Source organism: Lathyrus oleraceus, chromosome 1 (assembly GCF_024323335.1).
Source record: "Lathyrus oleraceus cultivar Zhongwan6 chromosome 1, CAAS_Psat_ZW6_1.0, whole genome shotgun sequence".
Taxonomy (NCBI): domain Eukaryota; kingdom Viridiplantae; phylum Streptophyta; class Magnoliopsida; order Fabales; family Fabaceae; genus Lathyrus; species Lathyrus oleraceus.
In genome coordinates this window covers 422,098,092-422,121,392 of record NC_066579.1, presented here as the reverse complement: position 1 = coordinate 422,121,392, position 23,301 = coordinate 422,098,092, and the positions used below count along the sequence as shown (strand labels likewise).

At 32.9% G+C, this 23,301-nt stretch overlaps 3 protein-coding genes across 3 annotated transcripts; 2 read left to right on the top strand and 1 right to left on the bottom strand.

Moving 5' to 3' along the window:
- The first annotated feature begins 3,823 nt into the window (after nucleotides 1-3,823).
- On the top strand, nucleotides 3,824-4,592 carry LOC127078585 (uncharacterized). The gene has a single exon (XM_051019030.1). The coding sequence runs from the start codon at nucleotides 3,890-3,892 to the stop codon at nucleotides 4,391-4,393; it is 504 nt and encodes a 167-aa protein (XP_050874987.1). The 5' UTR covers nucleotides 3,824-3,889; the 3' UTR covers nucleotides 4,394-4,592.
- Nucleotides 4,593-5,719: 1,127 nt separating this feature from the next.
- Nucleotides 5,720-9,209, bottom strand: LOC127078578 (uncharacterized). The gene is made up of 8 exons (XM_051019022.1): nucleotides 9,043-9,209; nucleotides 8,327-8,538; nucleotides 8,097-8,237; nucleotides 7,353-7,461; nucleotides 7,140-7,201; nucleotides 6,910-7,013; nucleotides 6,365-6,475; nucleotides 5,720-6,012 (listed from the first exon to the last, which is right to left on the bottom strand). The coding sequence occupies exons 2-7, from the start codon at nucleotides 8,417-8,419 to the stop codon at nucleotides 6,367-6,369; spliced, it is 618 nt and encodes a 205-aa protein (XP_050874979.1). The 5' UTR covers nucleotides 8,420-8,538; nucleotides 9,043-9,209; the 3' UTR covers nucleotides 5,720-6,012; nucleotides 6,365-6,366.
- A 3,985-nt stretch (nucleotides 9,210-13,194) lies between these two features.
- Nucleotides 13,195-22,656, top strand: LOC127078571 (probable E3 ubiquitin-protein ligase LUL4). Its single transcript, XM_051019016.1, has 3 exons — nucleotides 13,195-13,887; nucleotides 21,490-22,006; nucleotides 22,161-22,656. Exons 1-3 carry the CDS (start codon nucleotides 13,376-13,378, stop codon nucleotides 22,272-22,274), a joined length of 1,143 nt encoding a protein of 380 aa, XP_050874973.1. The 5' UTR covers nucleotides 13,195-13,375; the 3' UTR covers nucleotides 22,275-22,656.
- Nucleotides 22,657-23,301: the final 645 nt, after the last annotated feature.

Here is a 23,301-nt window from a genome sequence, read left to right as displayed (position 1 = left end):
TTTTTTTTTCTTTTCACAATGGGGTTGAGGAAGAAAGAAAACACAAGAGGAGGTTTGATTTTTACACGATGGGATTGAGGAAGACAATAAACACAAGAATGTTCAACATAACCTAGACAACCTTAAATAATGATTTTTTAAATAATTTTGATGAGTCATTATAGTTGGCACACTAAATTGGCACAAAATAACGTTTTCACATTTAAACTAATGGAAGTGACCAACATTGCTAACAAAACTAATACTATAGGATCAAACTGTAAATTTTTTTTATTAAGGGACTAATGCGGAACTTAAAATTAATTTATGGGACCTGTGAACTAATTATACCTAATTAAAATAAAAATGATGATTTTACATGAATTTGTGGTTCAGACAAAAAAATCACCAATCTTTTGTGTCTTTTAACTCATTTGCCCATTGGAAATGTATCTTCTATTTTCTCATTTTACATTTAAAATTAAAAAATAAATAATTTTAAAATAACTTTCTTTACTAAAATGACATTTATTTTGATAGGAGATATGAGTGTTCAAATCCAAACCGATCCAAAAAATTGAAAACTACAAAATCGAAAAATTATTGAATGTGTTTGAATGTCATTTTATAAAAACCTTCGGTTCAGATCGAATTTCGGATTGATTTTTCAAAATTGTTCCAAACCAAACCAAACCAAACTAAACTGCACGTATATATTATCATATTTACTTATTTTTCATTATATGATATTGTTGTATTAATTTATTATTATATAACACTTATTTTTTTAATATTATTTATTAGTGTGATTTTATTAATTTATTTTTATTATTTCATAAATTTCAATCATAAACAATCATTATCATTTTATAATAATAAAATTTTAATATAATATTATATATTATATCAAATTTATTATTTATTAGTATTTTTATAATATTAATAAAATATATTTTATAATTTGAATATAAAAAACCGATTCAAATTAAACGACATAAAATTAAATAGATTAAATTAAATTCTTTCATCAATCATTTAAAATCAAACTAAATCATAAATAAATTTATATTTGGTACAATAGTATATTGTGTGAAAGTGATTCGTGAATCGACTTCAACGAGTTGCATACATGTTACACTGTTCCTTCACATGTTGGTTCTTAATGAACTATTAAAGTGTTGTCACCAACCAACCATATACTAGGTTACATTAAATAACCAAACCGCTTCTAGGTTCTACACCATTTTGGGACTTCTGTTCTGGTTTGTGTTCTAGTTTCATAAAAATTCCTTTATCTTAATAGTCTAAGTGAACTTCATCAATGTTAAGTTCTTATTAACAGAAATGATAAATGCAAAATTTAAAGAAAGAAAACTTTGGTGGTGGTGTGAGACAAGAGTTACATGTGAACTCTCATAGAGTGATTTATTTGAAATAAAAAAATATCATTAAAATTAATTTTTAATATATTTTTAAATTTTTTATTATTTAATTAGTATTAATATTTGATAAATGATATTTTAGTCAAAATATTATTATTACTTTTTTTTTTAATTTATGTAAAATAATTAACTGTATCACTCAATGAGTAAAAAAAATTCTGCAATTGGACCACAAAATTGTCTATAGTGGAGAGTAGGTTACAACAAAAGAAATGGGTTGTCGTTGGATCCCAATAAGATCTGTCCTATTGATAAAAAACAGTTTTAATTAACTTTTTTTTCTCACATTAATTAGAATACACACAAAAGATGCATATCACAATAAATATCTATGTTCTGGACTTTCCTCTGTTCTATGTGAAATAATTCATATCAGTCACAATCTTATTTCATTTCATATATTACACTATTGAAGGTTAAACTATATTTTTTGGTTATCACTCGTGACACTTATGTCCATTTTAGTGAGTGTTTTTTACAACTTTGTCTTCTTTCATTAATTATATATATATACAACTATTCTTTTTAATATTTTGAATTTTTTAAAATCATTTTCTCCATTATTTTTCCTTCTTTTATATTTAAGTTTTCGTTTAAAAAAAATACCTTTTAAATTATTTTGATTATCAATTAAGTTAATTAAAATGTTAGTTAACCGATGAAAATGCACCATTGAGTTCATCAATTTGAGGACATCATAAGTTATTTTCAGGAACACAAAATCATGTGAGAACTTAAAGATTAATTTATGGTTGACCTAAACAAAAAGTGGTGGAATTGTAGAAAATATCAAACCACTACATGTTCTATGTGCATGGCATAATAATCTGGTTACGTTGTAGTTTTAAATAATTACTTCATACTTATCTAATTTCTTTATTTAAAGGCCATACTTTGTCTAAATTGAAGGATATTGACATTCTTATAAATGAAATATATAACTCTTAGAAAACGTTTAAAATTTAGTTGTATTAGTATTTAAGAGAAAAGAAATCAATGAAAATTTGTGTCAGAACCGTAAAACATTTAAAAAGAAATTTAATTATTGTCTAAAATAACTCTTTTTAAAAGTATGAATATATGGTCGGAACATATAAAATAATTTTCATTTTATAAATTGATTTGTCTAGTTAAGATATACCCAATTACATTGTCATCTATTATCAGATTTCTGCTATCAAATCATCTATTATTTATTTTTATGTTTCAGATGTTCACTATTATATGTGAAAAAGAGTATTAAACAAAACAGATATTTAATATATATATATATATATATATATACCAACGACACAAAAAATACGAGAACAATAAACAAAATAAAATAAAATGCAAAAAAAAAGCAACATAAAAAAATCAAATCGAATAAACTAATATAAGAGATGACGATAAAGATTAAAAACACCAAAAAAAAAAAATATAATTAATGGAGGTTGAAGGTACTCAAAATGTTATCGACTCTTATCACTCGAATAATATTGTAATTTGGAGTAGAAAACATAAATTAAAAGAAAGTTTGTACCTATAAGTAAAATTAAAAAAAATGTTTGTACGTATAAGTAATTATCATACTATTGTAATTTTATCCATCATATTCTCCAATTTTCCAAAGAAACTCATTTTATGCCAATATCATTAACTATGAAGTATAGTCCAAAAAGTTTAGAAGCTCAATGCTTACCAAAGAAAAGGAAACGCGTTTCTTATTGGAGGGGAAAGTTATTTATTTTGAAACTTGAATTGAATAAAAGGTGAGGCAACATCATATGCTACCTCATCATGAATATATGAATCCTTTTATATGGGGTGCCAATAGTATCTTTTCCTACCCCAAAGAATCAAAGGAAAATCCATTTTTTAATTTTTGTCAGTGTAGGTAAACTTTTCCACTGTTTTCTTGTGTTGAAATTTGAGAGTTCATTAGGCCCTACCATTTCCTTAATGGAAGGGAAAAGAATTATTCTATTATAGTGAGGCTTCTCAAGTGCACGTCTCTACATAATTTGTTTTATTTTCTTTAGGATCACACAACAGCAGAAAACACTTACCAACCACTAGAGTGACCCACAAGAAAGAGTTCAAATAATTTTAAAAAAAAAAGAGTCTAATAACTACATTGTGTATATAATTTGATAAAAAAAATTAAATAAGAGCAATTTATTTTATAAATAATTTATTAAAATTTATCAAAAATGATAAAGATCCCCATTTGAATGATATTTTAATGGTCCAGATTAAATACACATGTATTTCTAATATAGAATTACAACCATATCAAAAAAATCCATAATACATACGTACGTGATAAGATATGATTGGTGCATAATTATTAAATAATTTAAACTCCTATAATATTAATTCTCATTGACAAAAGTTGCCAAAGAACTCATCTTTATTAGAAGGACATGAATGACTTGAAGAGACTTATATTATATATATATATATAGATACATAAATGAGGCTTCTATATGACAAACTTTTGTGAGAACATTAAGATGACTAAGAAGCAATTAGAGTCTATGATGGAGAAAATGAGAGGTTTGAGTCTTGTATCATTTGGCGGTTGCTTTGATAGCTGCTATGATCAGACTTATGGATTAGGGACAAGGATTTGTAACCTGAGTGATAGGCCAGTGGAGTTGCAGATAAGGGTAGGGTCAATACTGAAGAAGGTTCATATTTTGAAGCCAGGGTGTTCTAAGAGAGTGAAAAGTAAAGGCATATATAAGGCTTATATGCCTGGGAGAAGTGGAAGCAATGATGTGGGATTGAAGAGTTTGTTGTATTACTATGATGAGACTTGTCAACCTTATATATGGATTCATGATGTAGGGGGTGATTCTTTAAGGATGGTGAAACAACAGTATGTGAGTCTTGAGGATTTGAGGGAGTGTTGTGAGATTAGGATCTTGAGGGATCAACACAAAGGTTGCATTTCGGTTTGTAAGAGAACTAGACCTGATTTATGCTGAGTTTGAATGTTGTTCTAGTCTGCATTGTTTGTTATGGGTGGGAAATAACAGTTTGGTTTCTTGTTTTTGTGTTTTCTTTTGTTGGGTGTGTTATGAGTTGCAGAACATATATATCCGTTGTCATGTTTGATTGTTTTATTATATGAATTTTCTTAGAGATATAATAAAGGTCACATGTAATTACATGGATTAACATTAATTATTTAGAATATGTTTTGAATTATTAATATATGATGATATTTTTTTTCTAAAATTTATTAACTAATTATATCTTTTGACCAATTGATGAGCATGTATTAAGCTTGTGTTGTTTATAGATCTGTTAGACTGATATAAATGCAGATCAGGTAAATGGTAGCTTTTTCTCAGTGGACTCTCAGAGGCTGCTTTGATTCTAGGTAGATAATGTTGATCTAATCATATCGATCTAAGATGATGAATGTGATTACTGATCTAGGATTCTAGTTGATGCTTCTCATTGTTCATATGTATTGTTTAAAAAAAAACCTGCTAATAATACGATCCCTTCCCATTCTTGATGTTGTTTTGGAAGATTTGTCCATGACTTTCTAACTGGAATTCCTAAATTGCACAGATTTAAGGTCATCCTAGTGAGGCACTAGAGCTTGACAAGTTAGTTTCATACTTCTCTAACACCCACACACTCTTGACTAACATATAATTTTTGTAATTTAAAATATATTTTTTCAAAAACATAGATATCCGACCCTGCGGGATGAATTTCATTCTCCAGACCCATTTAAAATCATAACAAAACTCTATTAGACTGACTCAATACAAAGATTGTTTGTTAACACCTAACAAAATTTAAACATAACACACCTAACAAAATTTAAACATGAAACCTAAAGGACAGTACTTTCACCAACTGTCCAACCCCTGCCACCGCTTATAACCCATTAATATTAGTTAAATTTTGGAGGGAATGTAGTTAAAATCCAAGAGATCATTAACATTATTACTACCTCCCATCTTATCATCATTTTTGCAAATGAATTAGAAAATTAAATGAACCCTAAAGTTCGATTCATCTCTTATCTTCCGGAACATGTGCCAAAAAAAAAACTAAGATAAAAAAGAGTAAGGAAAACTTGAGAGATGGTGGAGATATATAGTTGGGGATGATATTTGGAGTTGGTGGCTACATCCATTTGAGGGAGAGTGTCTCTCTGGAATGAGCTTTGCTTCTAAGAACATCCCTGCTCAGTTTGTTCTTCTATTACACTTTTAAACTAACAAATAAATCTATAAAAAAAGTTATAAATAAATCAACCTATATTTCCATGTTTTAGGAATCCAACAAAATCAAAATAAAATTGTAACTGATGATAAATGAAGTTTCAGACACTGCTTTTACAGACTGTCGTATAGTTACTTTTGATAGAGGGCTAAACTATACGTAATTTTTTCCCCACAAGCATACATGGAAATCAATCTTTTTTACCAACAAAATAATAATCAAACATATGTAGCTCCTCCAATCAGACTCCTTTCACAAAAGTTCAGCTACACCCAAGTTTATCGACTTCGTAACTTGTATTTTACACAATGTCACATCACTACCTGGATCTGTATGGCAGTGTAATGTCCATATAGTTCTACAGAAAGGAAAGTAAATTAAATTTATTCAAATAGGGAGTTTAAATCTCGAATTGACAAAAGGGTGCAAGGAGGCAGAAGCAGAAAACCCTCCTGCTCAAATACTTGACAGATTGATTATATAGGGCATGTCTGAAGAAAACTTGCTGTATGAGATACTGGAGAGTGAGCCTCGTATGAAACAGATGTATTACAAATTAAAGCATGACTAAATATCAAGGCTCAGTTTAATGTAACACCAAGTTGTTTGTTTCCTTTTTTATCGTGATGACTTCTAATCATGTACTTTCAAATTTGGATATACATAGCTATAAATGAATGGAGTCGTCTTTTTTAAGTTAATGTCACAACCTCTAGACAGAACCTGGACCCATTGCACCTGCCCGCAATCTCAACATTTCAGTCCTCTTGCTTCTCTCCATCACTTCCACTAGCCATTCCGCACTTTCCCTGATCCCCAGCCTGCAACATTTCAAAGGAAAGTGATAAGAACTAGAATTGTAATATAAAGAAATAGGGAAGAATCCCCTAGATTACAGAACAATAACACAGAACTTCAAGGGTCTGTGCCCTCCCAATGCCCAAAAGTCCCAATTCACTCAAATGCCTAGCTGCCCATTTCAATCCAACTTATTGTTCATAGGCAGTAAGTTGGATTTTCACCTACCACCTATTAATTAATAGTAACAAACTAGGAGACTAACTAACTCTAATACCCTCAAGTAACATATACACATCAGAAAAAAGTCCATTCAGTAAGCACTTAATTATGTACTAGCTTGGCTTGATGGTTATTTTCCCCTTACATCAGATATCTAGATCTTTATTGAAAATAAAATGGAAATGGATCATCAGAGGTTGAGATTTGAAAAGTTTATACAACCTCTCTCACTTACCCATCATATGCTGACACAGCTTCAAACATGTAGACTCTTTCGTCCAACTTCTTTAAATCTAGATACCGAGCAAGTTCTTCAGATGATACTGCTTCAGGAAGATCCTACAATAGCAAGAATGTCAAGCATGCTGCCATCACTGTGTTGATACGCAAACCAAAGAGGGCAAAAAGAAAAAGAGGAAACCAAACATTTGTTTTTTTGGAGAGGAAGAGAATAGGCACACTCACTTGCTTGTTTGCTAAAATCAAAAGAGGGGCTCCTTTGAGATCCTCATGTCGAAGCACCTTTTCTGGTAAACAAATCAGTTATTAACTCATCACAGTGCTGTTTGGTTTCGAGTAATAGTTTCGACATATCTAGTACTATTGCAACTGCAAGCCAACTCCTTAAAGAAGTATATATTTAGTTATTCACAAATGCTAAAATCAAGTCTCACTAACCAAGTGCAGACTTTGAATCTTCAAATCGTGAGGGACAAGATGCATCTACAACAAATACTACAGCGTGTGCCTCTTCATAATATTTCTCCCAGATTGAGCGAAGACCAAGCTGATAAGTGGGGAAATTAAATTAACATCTTATTATATGAAAATGGATAGCAAGATCAGTATACAGAGGGTCAAGTATGACATTTTCACCAAATGATACACTCTATTCCTGCTAGGCTTACAGTTAAAAATGAAGCACTCAATCAACTGTCCATGCATATTAGACTAATTTTTCAATTACAAAATCCCCTTCAGCGTTGCCAATTGAAGCACTAAAACTCAAGTTTCAGTGATAAAACGGGTAAAATTGATAGTTCAAATTACATAGTTTAATTAGCAGTTCTTATAAGTAACCATAATAAAGAAACCGTTCTAATATGTTGAATATAAAATATCAAACATATAATAAAAACAGACACTAAACCAGTTAGTTTAGTGCCATAAAAAAACAGTTAGTTTAGTGGAGTAGTTGCATTTTGATATTTTAAAGAAGCACAAAAAATTAAACCACAAGAACCATGTAGATGTTAAACATATTAGCTATCAAAGTTCTAGACCGAAATGATTTTGACAAGCAGCTCATAAAACTAGAGTCGGTGAACAAAATAATTTTGCCAAATCAAATTAACAATTCATTCTAATCTCATAATTATAGAATTTACAAACATAAGTATTGCCTATCTATTTCTGAGATACCTGGCCTCCTAGGTCCCAGAACACAAGCTTTCTATTTGCCACTTCAATACGACCAATATTCAATCCCACAGTTGGAACAATTCGATCCGGAGGAAGACCTTCTACATTCGTGTACACCGACTTCATCTTCTCAAGCAAAGTCTACAAAATTATTCATTATATAGCAATTCAAAGCCACACAACAAAGCTCAATAATTTCTTAAAAACTACGGGATTGAAAATTGTCTTACCGTTTTACCAGCCTTGTCAATCCCTAAAATGAGTACATGAAGTTCTAACTTACTGAACATGTACTGCCAAAGTCCATAAAATAATGAAAACATCCTTATCCTGTTTATGTCAGCTAAACCTTCAAGGATAGAAGAACATGAAGCTCATGCCATATTACTCAAAAACTCGAGCACTATTCACGGATTCACAATTTCATCGGCATACAGAATTCCTGTACAAAAAACCGAATAAAATCGGTAAATTTTCTTGAATAAAGACAGCCTCTAATTAGAAACACACTAATTTCAATTTAATAGTTACAACAGAAATTTCCAATGGCAATGCATAAATCTGAGTGAAAAACATTATCACAACAAAACAAGTTTCATTTTTAAATTATCAATCAAGTAATTTCTGAATCGGTAGAAGCATCGATGTATATACTTCTTTACGCATTTCAATAATGATCCGCTAGATCTTAGTGTCACTTCATTCAAACATTAACATACCTAAACTATACCTACATGCATGATGCAAATACTGAAATATGAATTGCGAATTTCCATATACTTGTGCGATAGAGGTAGAAAACAGTAAAAATGATGAAAGAAACGAATCAGAAAGTGGTACCATCAGAAACAGTGGCAATTCGATTGAATCAATTCAGTTGCAACAGATCAGGGAACTAAGAAAGAAAAAGAATTAGTGCAGATGAGAGTGGCGAAATTAGGTTTACCGGCGTCTACGGTGGCACGAACGGCGATAGATGGTGGTTGAAGAAAGACACGGCACGGTGGAATCGGATCGAAGTTGTGCGATTTTCTAGAATCTATATTTTTTGCAACGCGTAAAGTAAGAAAAATGAGCATAAACATATTCGTGGTTTAAAAATACATTTTTAGTCAAATAAAAAGTTTTAGTTCAATATAATTTTTTTAAAATATAACCATATCACAATTATTTATTGATATAATTTTAAATGTATAAAAATCTAATACTTTTAAAATATAACCATATCACATTTGTTTGGATCTATGCAATGAAATAATAATATTTTATTATTCATATCATTTAAAATTTGATGGAGCGGAATGTAATAGAGTGATATAGATTTTATATCATTTAATCACTTGTCATAATATTTTTTCCCCTTCAATTTAGACGGAATAAATAATTTGTCTTATTCAATTTTAAAATTTTCAGAGTGAGATGTTTGTTCCGCTCTTTTCCATTTCTATTCACTTTATTTCACTCCATTTCATTCCGTTATCTAGTATAATTTTTTTTAATTAATTTGAATATGATCTAAATCTTATATTTTATATTATTTTTCTGTATTAAATTGAGAAAAGGGAATTATTTTTATTATATTTGGAATTTACAAATATTTAAAAAATATATAAATATCTGTAGTATCAAATAGAAAAAATATTTAATTTTTGTGCAGTATTTTAGTTTTGGAATATATATTCTTTATTTAAACAATGATATTTAAACGATTTTTTATTTATAAATATTGGAATAGAGAAATAGAAAATGAGTGATACTTAATTTTATACCGGTAATCAATAATCATCCTGCATTTTGTTAAATTATATTTAAAAACTTAAATTATTTATATAATAAAATAAAATAATATATTTTTATTAATTAATCATGTAAAAAAATATTTAAACATCTCCATTAAATCCATAAAAAATATATATAAATTAACTTGATCTATGAATATACCTCTTAGATCTGAGTAAATCAATTTTTTTAAAATGAAAAAGGTTTAGGATTTTTATGGATACGTTTAACTCAACAAATAGACAACTTTGTGGATTTTTTACTAATATAACCCAAGTTTTTAAATTATTTTCCAAAATAACCCAAGTTTCAAAAAATTTCCCAATCTACCCCACCTTTAATAGGGAGGCGCCAATTGGATTCGCGCCCCCTCTTAAAAATTACAAGGAGGCGCCAATTGGATTGGCTAGGGCACCTGCCCTAGCCAATCCAATTGGCGCCTGTGTGTATTTTTTAAGAGGGGGCGCCAATCCAATTGGCGACTCCCTTAAAAAAGCCTCAAATGAAAAAACTTCCAACATGAAAGTTGTAGATCTTTTCAAAACAATGAATTTGGATATAAATTTTGCAACATTTGGATTTTTTTTGAGAAAGTTATGGGCAGTTGAAGTTGGACTTCTGAGTTTTTCAACTGTTGTCTGACCTATAATGTTTTGTATTATTGCATGTGTTTCTTTTACGAATATGAATTTTTGTCCAACATAACATTTGAAGTAGACATCTTAAATTTTGCAATGCACTTGGTCCCACCTCAAAATAATTAAAAATGAGTGAGTTAGGTATCTGCGAACTTGACCCAAAATTAGGGTTTCTGTCAGAATGACCTATAATGTTCTGAAATTAATGATGAGCTTCCAAGTTTCAAATGGATTTTTGATGAACATGAAAGTTGTTCATATGGCGACTGTTGTTAAAACTTGAATGGAGGCGCCAATTGGATTGGCTAGGGCAGGTGCCCTAGCTTAGGGTAGGTGCCCTAGCCAATCAAATTGGCGCCTATGTGTATGTTTTAAAAGGAGGCGCCAACTCAATTGCCGAGTCCATCATAAAATGCCTTTTTTGTATTATAAATAGATGCGTTGTGTGACCTATTGTTCCACAACTCAAATAATCATTTGGCTATCATGTTTGGTGTTCGTCGCCGATACGGTAAGGTGATTTATGCGAGAGACAAACCTCAATTGGTGATGCTGTTTTGGAACATCACCACGTTAGATCAACTGAAGAGGGAGCTGGTTCGATGGTTAGACGGGAAGATACCAGAAGGGGAAAAAATCAGAAGTATTGAGAGACTTGACAGTATCTTTGGTTGGGTGCGAATGAGGACTGATAAGGATGCTAGGGAAATGATGTTCGGTCGAGACGACATTAATTTGATTGTTGTAATCAGTTAGAATTATTTATGTTTTCAGATATTTTGTACTGATGTTGGTTATGAAACTCGTTGTAACAAGAACTTAATGATATATAATGATTGATTGTTACAGAAATACAATGTTACAAAAAGCATAAGATGTAGATACAATGTTACAAATAGCTTAAGATCTAGATATCATATTACAATAAGCTTAACACCATCATGAATGTATATAGTCGAGGCTTTTCAGTACTACCAATGGAGGATTACTGGCCTCCATATGAAGGAGATATTGTTTGGCACAATGAAGAGATGCGTAGAAAGAAGAAAGGAAGGCCAAACAGGACACAACAAAAACAACTGTCCCAATCTAGGAGCATCATCTAGATCTTAAGCTTATTGTAATATGATATCTAGATCTTAAGCTATTTGTAACATTGTATCTACATCTTATGCTTTTTGTAACATTGTATTTCTGTAACAATCAATCATTATATATCATTAAGTTCTTGTTACAACGAGTTTCATAACCAACATCAGTACAAAATATCTAAAAACATAAATAATTCTAACTGATTACAACAATCAAATTAATGTCGTCTCGACCGAACATCATTTCCCTAGCATCCTTATCAGTCCTCATTCGCACCCAACCAAAGATACTGTCAAGTCTCTCAATACTTCTGATTTTTTCCCCTTCTGGTATCTTCCCGTCTAACCATCGAACCAGCTCCCTCTTCAGTTGATCTAACGTGGTGATGTTCCAAAACAGCATCACCAATTGAGGTTTGTCTCTCGCATAAATCACCTTACCGTATCGGCGACGAACACCAAACATGATAGCCAAATGATTATTTGAGTTGTGGAACAATAGGTCACACAACGCATCTATTTATAATACAAAAAAGGCATTTTATGATGGACTCGGCAATTGAGTTGGCACCTCCTTTTAAAACATACACATAGGCGCCAATTTGATTGGCTAGGGCACCTACCCTAAGCTAGGGCACCTGCCCTAGCCAATCCAATTGGCGCCTCCATTCAAGTTTTAACAACAGTCGCCATATGAACAACTTTCATGTTCATCAAAAATCCATTTGAAACTTGGAAGCTCATCATTAATTTCAGAACATTATAGGTCATTCTGACAGAAACCCTAATTTTGGGTCAAGTTCGCAGATACCTAACTCACTCATTTTTAATTATTTTGAGGTGGGACCAAGTGCATTGCAAAATTTAAGATGTCTACTTCAAATGTTATGTTGGACAAAAATTCATATTCGTAAAAGAAACACATGCAATAATACAAAACATTATAGGTCAGACAACAGTTGAAAAACTCAGAAGTCCAACTTCAACTGCCCATAACTTTCTCAAAAAAAATCCAAATGTTGCAAAATTTATATCCAAATTCATTGTTTTGAAAAGATCTACAACTTTCATGTTGGAAGTTTTTTCATTTGAGGCTTTTTTAAGGGAGTCGCCAATTGGATTGGCGCCCCCTCTTAAAAAATACACACAGGCGCCAATTGGATTGGCTAGGGCAGGTGCCCTAGCCAATCCAATTGGCGCCTCCTAGTAATTTTTAAGAGGGGGCGCCAATCCAATTGGCGCCTCCCTATTAAAGGTGGGGTAGATTGGGAAATTTTTTGAAACTTGGGTTATTTTGGGAAATAATTTAAAAACTTGGGTTATATTAGTAAAAAATCCCAACTTTGTTTCTATAAGAAGAATAAGAAGTCTTTTTCAAGAGTTTTTCTATATAACAATATTTTTACAAAATTAACTTTTCTTTATCTAAGTAAAATATCAACTTTATTATGGCATCACGAATATTATTTAAGTCAAATATTACAATTTAGAGGATAAATAAAATTTAAAAAGTAATAAATAAATAAATTGAGATTTGTTTGAATAGTTGTTGGATAAATAAATGAGCAGTAGTGGTAGCCTGCTGTGTAAGGAAACTCAATAAAGGCAAAATACGACAAGATACGATACATACGCGCTTTTACCATAGAAACAGAGAAAAACCGAAGAAAAAAAAAGACTCGGCTACTTCACCACCGCGATTTCTCACCCACCACCGCAATTTCTCACCCACCACCGCATCTTGTTATTTTCTCACCCTTATCACACTCGTATGGGTATTTCGTGGAGCAGTAGTAGAAGAAGAAACAATTTCATTCACAATCCACCTCAACAACCACCTTCACTTCCACCACCACCACCACCACCTCATTATTATTACTCAACTGAATCACATCCGCCGCCACCACCACCACCTCACCAGCAAGGTTACTATTATCCCTCAACCACCACCGGCTATGCAACTACCCATCCTCCTCCTCCTCCTCCTTCTCTTCAACCTCAGACCCATTCATTTTACTTCTCTAACCCTAATTCAAACGTCAACTACGCCAATCCTCGTGTCATGTTCCATCCTTCTTACTATGTAAATCAACACGCCTGGGGTCCACCTCCTCCTCCTTTACCTTCTTCTTCCGCTCCACCTCCATATGTTGATCATCAAACTGCTAAGAAAATTAGGAACCATGTCAATGTTCATAAAGATACTTTGCGCCTTGAAGTTGATGAGCATAACCCTGATCACCATCTTGTTTCTTTCGTTTTCGATGCTGTATATGATGGCAGGTAAGTGAATTCCCTTGCAAATTTGGATTTTACTTGTTTCTTCATTTTAGACTGAGTTCATTATTGTTCTATGATGGAGAAGAATTGTTATGAATTCTACTATGCAGATTGTAAAAATACATATTATAATGCACGGGGAGGGGTCCATTATATAATCATGCCAATATTGTGTAATTTTGCATCCTCTTTAACTTAGATGATTGAACTCTTAAAATGTCACTCCTTTTAGGGATTTCCGGCTAGATCTTAAATTCAGAAAGACTTTGATCTATATGATGATTACAATTCAAAAACAACCCAGCCTTATTCAACTAGCTGAGCTTAGCTACCTGGATCAAACGGCATCATAGTTCTCTATCATATGTTATATCTTTATGGAAACAATTGAACTCTAGGTCTATTTTGATAATTTCTTTCTCCTATGGTTTTTCTTGGTCATCCTCTACCCCCAAACAATTGGGATATTCTCCATCGGGTGTACTACCAAAGGTATCTTTAGGTCTAGTCCACACATGCTCAACTCTCTCTAATGCTCAACTCTCTCCTATCCTGCCCCATAGTATTTTTACCCGGTAATAATTTAAAAAAATGAATAAATTAAACATACTCGACAACGATGCAGACACATCTATATTCAGAGGTGTTGTATGAGACACAACATTGTAAGCCCATTTCTCCTTTGTAGTGCCAGTATAATATGGACTTGGGGATTTTTTCCTAATCATTGGAAATTTTTTCATTTTAGCTCAGTTTCTCCTCTTTGGGTCCAATAGACCAATATGGCATTGAGACATTGAGCCTAATAATGTAATATGGTATCGGTGAAAATCTAGGTTTCTTTTTTCTATCTTCCGCCGCATCTCTTCATCCTAACATACTAACATAGGGTTCCTCTTTCTCTATTTCGCCATGTCATCTTCTGAATCCAACGATGACACTCAAGAAATTCCCACAAAACACAATGAAACCACAAAGACCCTATTTACGAGCGAAAGTCGCTTAAATCCCGTCGCTGTTCTTGTGGCAAACCTCCTCACCAACCAAAACTATCACAATTGGTGCCGCTCGATGAAACACACTCTCTCCTCCAAGAACAAGATCAAACTTCCAAAACCACTTTCATCGAATCCGTATTGAGCGATGCAGATTGTGCATCGATTCTGATATGAAGATTTTATGGGATGAGTTGGAGGATCTTCGTCCTACCCCGATTTATTCTTTGTTCTTGCGTTGTTCAATACAAATGTGCTCTTTCTACTTCAGTCAGGGAATTCAAGAACCCTTTCTCAAGTTTGCAAGTGATCCAAGATATAACCATGTTGTTGCATTGCTCCCAAAGGTCAAAATATGAATTCGATGAAGGTGGTTTTGGAAGTTTGCCACAATTGTCATAGTTTTGGTCGGTGAGAGGGTTTGCCACAAGGATTTTCACTCGGGGGTGGAGATATGTGTTGCGTGGATCTTGAGAAGGGCGCAATGCCAAGATGGTGACGGGGTTATGCTCATCAACTTCAAGATTAAGATGGTGACGGGGTTATGCCAAGATGGTTAGGATGAAGAGATGCGACGGAAGATATTGGGCTCAATGCCATATTGGTCCATTGGACCCAGTATTGGGCTCAATGCCATATTGGTTCAATGGACCCAAAGAGGAGAAACTGAACTGAAGATTAAGAAAAAATTCCCCAAGTCCTTATTATATAGGACTGGTACTACAAAAGAGAAATGAGTTTACAATGTGTAAGGCCCAAATAGCAAAAACAGACCCTAACACTAAATACATTGTATTGAAAGGAAAAAGAAAAATACAGGAATATTAATATATACTTCCATGCAGTATGCAGAGCAGAGAGGAAGCCTCTGCAAATATACCTGTATAACTGAATTTATCTTTAGTCACCTCAAATTTGATGAGAGTAGACAATTTTGATGCCAGTAACCCTAAGACAATCTAAGCCATGTCTAAAAGTCAGTCTCTGAGGTACCAAAAACATCCAAGAATTGAGTTTCGGTAAAAAGAAGCTTTTAAAAAGTGAGGTTCTTAATAATGTGCCGATGACATGATTGGATGAAAATTAGTTATTTTGGAGAACATAATGTCATTAATGAAATTGTGATAACGTTGGTTTCATCCATGTTATTTAACCGTGCGTGGTTAAACAATATTGCCGAGGATGGAGGTTTTTAAAGTGCACATAATACCGGAGGTCTCTAGAGCAATTCACAAAATAGGAAATGGTACCATTCACAAGATTAGAATCTCATATCTCCATATTTTGTCATCTCTTTTCTAACATTAATACAAATATTAATACTTATACTTCTCTGATACTTTTGGTTGCATTGATGTAGTTCAAGATCACACATTAAAGTTCTCGACTCTCCCACTAAAACCTTTACTCTTCTGCTTTTACAAATGTAATATTCTGCGTCGGTCTCTTAGTTAGAACAAAAGAATAGTTGTTGTGTTGATATGTAAAAACAAAAGGAAGCATGATAAAGGATAAAATCAGGGTTACTTGAGAACTTATCTAGTTATATGCAGAGAAAGATACTTATTATAACTACCAGGGCTCCTTTTATATGAGAAAATACAATCAATCAACTCCTTAATTTCTGAAGAGATATAAGGGAAAAAAAATAAACATAAATTTAGAATACTAAGAAGAGGAAATAATATATTATATTTCAACACCCCCTCAAATTGGTGCATAGATATCAATCATGTCCAACTTACTTATCAAATATTCAAATGCTGTCCTTGTCAAACTCTTGGTTAAAATATCAGCGATCTATTGACTCGAGAGAACAAACGGTAAGCAGAGAATACTAGAATCTATCTTCTCTTTGATGAAATGGCGATCAATTTCAATATGCTTTGTCTGGTCATGTTGAACAGGATTGTGTGCTATGCTTATAGCGGCTTTACTGTCACAATATAACTTCAATGAGAGTTCTACCACTTTTTTGAGTTCTTTCAAAACTCTAAGAATCCACATACCTTCACAAATACCTTGAGCCATTGCTATAACTTCAACACTACTTCTAGCAACCACTTATTTTTTTTTGCTTCTCCATGTTACTAGGTTCCATTACAAAAATGTGCAATAGCCTGAAGTTGACTTTTTATCTGTAAAAAATTCTGCCCAATCTACATCAGTGAATATTGCCACGTTTTTATCATTGGTCTTCTTGAAGAATGACTCTTTTTCAGAAGTTGTTTTCAAGTAACACTAACTGAGAAAGCAATGTCAGGGCAAGTATGAGCTAGACATATAAGTTTTCCAATTAACCTCTGATATCTTCCAATGTTAACTGGTGTGTCTCCCTTCTCCCAAAGATTAGTATTTGGGTCCATAGAAGTGTCAGCACACGCTTACGACCACTCATACCCATCTCTTGTAGGAGATTAAGGACATATTTTCTCTGAGAAACAACAATTTCTTTTTTTGATTTTGCTACTTCCATGCCAATAAGATACTTGAGTGAACCCAAGTCTTTGATTTCAAATTCTTTTGTTAAACTTTTCTTTAATCTCTTCATTTATGCCACATTATCATTATCACTTGTAAGAACAATATCATCAACGTTGACAATTAGAACATTTATCATCCTATTTTGACCTGACTTTGTGAATAACATATGACCTACATGTCCTTGGATCTAGGTTGTTAATCTCGGATAGCGGCGTAGCGTCGGACCCCTAAAATGCTATAGCGGCATAGCGGATAGCGGGATGACCGCTATTGTGAGCTTTAAAAACCAAGATAAATACTTAACATGAATACATAAATACTTAAAATAAATTCCAACAACATACATAATGCCTTAAAAATAGAAGTTGCAACAACATACATAAATTCCATCAGCACCACAATATAAGTTTCCATCAAAATCAAATCATTCTTGTGCTCAAAATGACTAAACCAAATTATAAATGTAAACAAAATGACTAAATCACACATGTCTCATCTTCACTTCTAAGTACCACCACATTAATGTCATCTTGCTCATCACTTGATTCAATTTCAAACTCTTCTTCTTCCACCTCCAACTCCGCATCTCCATTAGACACTAATGTAGCAAGTCTAGAGTTACTTGTAACTCTTGTTGGTTCATTAGGCCAACAACTTCCCAAGTCAAACCCTCTTCTCCCAAAACTAAATAGATGAGAAATCAGCAAAACATAGGAGAAATAGATGTGAATGGATGAGAAAGTGAAGAAAAAGATGAATAGGTGAACAAGAATGTGGAAGAATGAATGAGAAAGATCCACCGCTTGCTAATTTTTAGGTTGAGAAGAATGTGGAAGAAGAAAATTTGTGAAGAGAGAGAGAATTGGAAATGACCTAGAGCATCACTAGGAGCTTTTATATTAGTGAAATAAAATGGAAAAATATCAATTTGCCTTGAAAAAAATTCAAACTTACAATATTGCCCTTATCTTCACAATAGCTGTTGGTAAACCGCCATAGAACCGCTATAGTGTTGCTATTGTGCCACCATGACATCACAAACAGCGGCCGCTATTTCTGCTATCGTGGATATCAGTTAGCAACCCAAAAGCGTGGCGCCTAGGTCCCGTACTGTTATGCTATAGCACGCTATCGACAACCTAACATTGGGTATATCTTTGTTTTTTCAAAGACTGTGTAAAATTTTCAAACCAAACTCTTGGAGACTAAATTAATTATAACAAGGATTAAAATAAGAGTTATATATGTTTAGAAGCATAACTTAATTAAATTGAATATAATATTGTTATATATGTTTAGAAGAAAGAGTTGGGAAGAATCCATATGATGGATTAGAATAAAGAGTTATTCACTCAACTGATAAAACTCGAGAGTTCTATTAGATACATTTGGAAGGAGTTCATTCTTAAATAATTGAGTTTTGTGTAATCATCCTACCGCTGACTTAAAACAAAGTGAAATATGAATCTTTGATCTATTAGAAAATCTTTCCATGAGATTTTTCGAATCAATCTTTAGGGTCATTTGGGTTGAGTAAAATAGTGGGAGTGTATTTAATTAAAGACTTAATTGAATATGTTTTTTAATGATACTTATATCTTCACAATTTTTAAAATGTAGATTACCACGTCAACAAACACTTGAGACAAACTTTCTAGATTGACAGCAAAACTTAAGGATTGTTCTCAAACATGAGAAAAAGTTGTATTTCTTAGACACACCCGTTTCCGAAGAGGAGCCTCTAAGTTCTCCTCTTAAGACTGAAAGAGGTGCTTATAAGAAGCATATTGATGACACTTTAGAAACTGTCCGCCTCATGCTGACCACCATGAACTCTGAATTGCAAAAACAAGATTAGAACATTGCAGTGTTCGATATGATCAAACACCTAAAAAAGCTCTATCAAGAGTAGGCTAGCGTTCAATATGATCAAACACCTAAAAAAAGCTCTATCAAGAATAGGTTAAGCATGAGAGGTTTGAAGTTTGCAAATTCCGTTTTCAAGGCAAGGTAGCTGAGGGAGCCTCATGTAGGTTCTCATATACTCAAGATGATTGGGTATGTGGAGAACTTTGACATACCTAATCATCTTGAGTACATGAGGACCTATAGGGGCTTCGTCACCTAGCTTGCCTTGAAAAAAGATTTTGGAATTTCAAACCTATCATGTCTAGCCTACTCTTTAGGTGTTTTATCATATCGAACGGTGTCATGTTCTCATCTTACTTTTGCAATTCAGAGTTCATGGTAGACAACATGAGGCACACAGTTTCTAAGGCATCATCAACATGCTTCTTATAAGCATCTCTTTCAGCCTTTAGAGCAGAACTTGGAGGCTCTTTTTCGGAAACATGTGGCTCTAAGACATACAACTTTTTATCATGTTTGAGGACAATCCTTAAATTTATGTGACAATCTAAAAATTTTGTCTCAAACAATTTTTTATTGTCAGAGATTGATCGTAAAATGTTGTTTGAAGTGTTTGTTGACATGATAATCTACCTTCAAAAAATTGTGAAAACATAAGTATCGTTAAAAAAATATATTCAATTAGGTCTTTAATTAAATACAGTCCCACTGTTATACCTGAAGGTTGCTATGGTTTCTATATATGATTGCATAAGCAAGAACTCCAATTGTTATTCTAGATTTTGAGTAAACTCTTAAATTTTGAATCATATTGGGAATTTGGAGACTTACAAAATAACCAACCGATAGTACAGCTGTATCTAAGAGACACTTTTATTTGGACCAAAAAGCTTCTTTCTTCCATCACATTCATTCATTATAAACATGGTTTTAACTTTTATTTCTTGTGAGGCATTTTCTTTGAAAATCACACGAAGCGTGTTTGATAGACTCTAGGTAACTGGTTGGCGTTTATCTTCATTAATCTGCTTTTTGTGAATTTAGTAGAAATTTTCTGCTTGGTAAGCTATTAAGCTCTCAAGCACGGATACTCCATTTTAGATAAAGTACCGGTACCGGGTACGTACCGGATACCAGTACTCGTACAGTACGCGTACGATACGCACCGAAGTCGTATCAATTTTTTTTGTTTTTTTTTTAAGTTCGTACACCAACCGGTACATATTTGGTACCATGTACCCAACTTTTTTTAATTTTTATTGGATAGTATAATTTGGGCTTTTTTTCCTAAGTAAAAATTAGGTTAATTATTCTATTTAGAAATAAAAAAGTTCTTTCACAACCAAGTTCTTCATCTTCTGTGGAGAGAAATTGAAGCACAATTAAATTTATTCACATATTTGAAAAGGAATAGGCTCAATTCAAAGAGGGCTGAGGAATTAATTTTTGTTCATACAAATCCTTGTCTTCTCATATTAAGGTTTATAATGTTGGAGCAACAAAAATATAGGATATTGGTGGAGATGAATGAGATCTATTTGACGTAGTTGATGTTTTTTAAGTTGTTAGTCTTTCTCTCGATAAACCTGAACTAGAAGCCGTTCTTTTTAATGATATCATGATTTATGGATACTTTTTAAGTGTGATTTATTTATGTTAATTGCGTAGATATTAATTTTTTTTAAGCAAATTGTTTTGTAATTTTAATGTTTTGTAATTATTTAAACAATATAACACCTTTGTTATTTTTATAATTGTATTTAAAAAAATTATACTAACGTACCCGTACCTTAGTTTTTCTAAAAAGGCCGTACTCCGTACCAGTACCTATGCAACGCAGGCTATTAAGTCTTAGAGAAAAAATCTACTCATGTTAGAATTAGTGGTCGAAGGAACTCGAAACGTGTAAAATACATATTTTAGTTAGGTATGCATCATTTATGTAAAGAACTTGTCACAGCAATATTCACTATAACAACTGTTTGTGCTCTCAAATCAGCTTTGCCCGTGTTCTGGTTATAAGCAGACTATGGGCAGTTTCATTTTACTTGTAAGCTTACATTCAAGTACTAACAAAAGAACTGAATGAAACCACAATTTATGGGTTGAAGTTGCAATTAGTTTGATTGGTTAATTGTATGAAATGATTGTACTAAAATGAGACCATTTGAAGATGGAGTAAATATAATTGTATGATGGAATTTGGAATGTTTTTGCTTCTCTTAACTTCTTTACTCCTTGTATTTGAAATTTGCAGCATTACTGTCTCATACTTTGCGAAGGAAGAAGATAAATGTAGGTTTGTTCCACTCTTTCCTGATGCATTTGTGCCAGTCAAAGTCCCCTTTGAGAAAGGAGTTGGCCAGAAATTTGCCCAGCCTTCAGGAACTGGGATTGACCTGGGCTTCTTTGAGTTGGATGATCTTTCAAAGCCTTCACCTGGAGAAGATGTCTTTCCTCTTGTAATATGCGCTGAAACATGTTTGGAAACTCCCTCGGAAAACGAAACTCCTAAAACTCCTGATGATTCTGTGCTAAATTCGTCCCCTCACATGCAAATAACTCAAGCTGTCTTGGAGAAACGTAACGGTGCTTTCCAGATAAAAGTAATTAAACAGATTCTGTGGATTGACGGTGTTCGCTATGAGTTGAGAGAGCTATATGGAATAGGAAACTCAGAAGCTTCAGGATTTGATGACAGTGATCCTGGGAAGGAGTGTGTAATATGCATGACTGAACCAAAGGATACAGCTGTCTTACCTTGTCGACACATGGTATGTTTTCATTTTATGTTCTTAGCACTTCTATCGCATATTATGTGTAAATATAATAACTTTAATTATGGATGATCGTGTCTCAGTATTAAATTTACGCTGTATTCATTTTCTGTTGTGATCTTTCTCACATTACATCCGTTGTACTTTATAGTGTATGTGCAGTGACTGTGCAAAAGCTCTGCGCCTTCAATCAAATAAATGCCCTATATGCCGTCAGCCCATTGAGGAACTTATGGAGATCAAGGTGAAGAGTGGCGATCCATGATCTTACCATGCCCGTGCTAAGTTGAACTGCACGACATTCCCTAGAAATTCCTCACTTGTTTGTAAGAAAACTTTACCCTTTTACATTTCTGCAGTAAGGTGATATATGGCAATTTTCTTTTCCTTTTTTCTGTAAATCCTAGTCAATAAGTTGTCTATAGTTCCGGTGTGTATGTGTTCAAGGGAGGATTTGGTCATTTACGCTTTGCGATGATGGAATGTTACTCCCGTGTCATCTATCTATAATGTACAGGTCATAATTTTTCTGTATTTTCTTAGCAATGTTTGAGAGATCATTTCATTAGCGTACACCTAGTTTGGTCCTAATGAATTTATGTAAGTTATTGTAGATTTAATCATATACTAGTCATTCATGTCTTAAACTCTACATATGCAAGGACAATAATAAGGGTAAGGTATCAATAAACTTTGGTATCTTCTGCAACCTTTTGCAAATAAAGCTTAGAAAATTCCTGAATATACAAATCAAAGAAAAAGGAGGTACACATATATTTTTAGTGTGCCTTTAGCATTTTGCTTCTTTACTATGTTTGGAACAATGGAGTAATAATTAAAGCAGGTGAAGCATTGGAAATTAATATTACAAAATTCATGAATTCTCTTTTGTGGTAAAAGCTTCCCTACACCTACACTCCATTATTAATTTCCATATTTATATACTATATGCTATAAAATCTAGTGCCATAAAGAACATGCCATGTGCTAGATGTAACTGCAACTGTACTCTTCTAGATGAGGCTCAATAAATGCACTCCCTTCTCCTTCTATCAATCACTGTCTAAATTAAGGCAATATGTTGTCCTCTTGTGAAACCATCACTGTAAATAGAAATGGCTTTGCATGGTTACCCAAGCAATTCCTCAATAGCACCTTTGGGACAAAATCTGTAAAATCATACCCCCAAATATAGAATGGCCTATTCATCTCAATAAGAATTACCCTTTGCTACTTCACATATAAAATCCATGCTATGTTATAGGTGTGACAATCATGTATGTAGCAGAGTT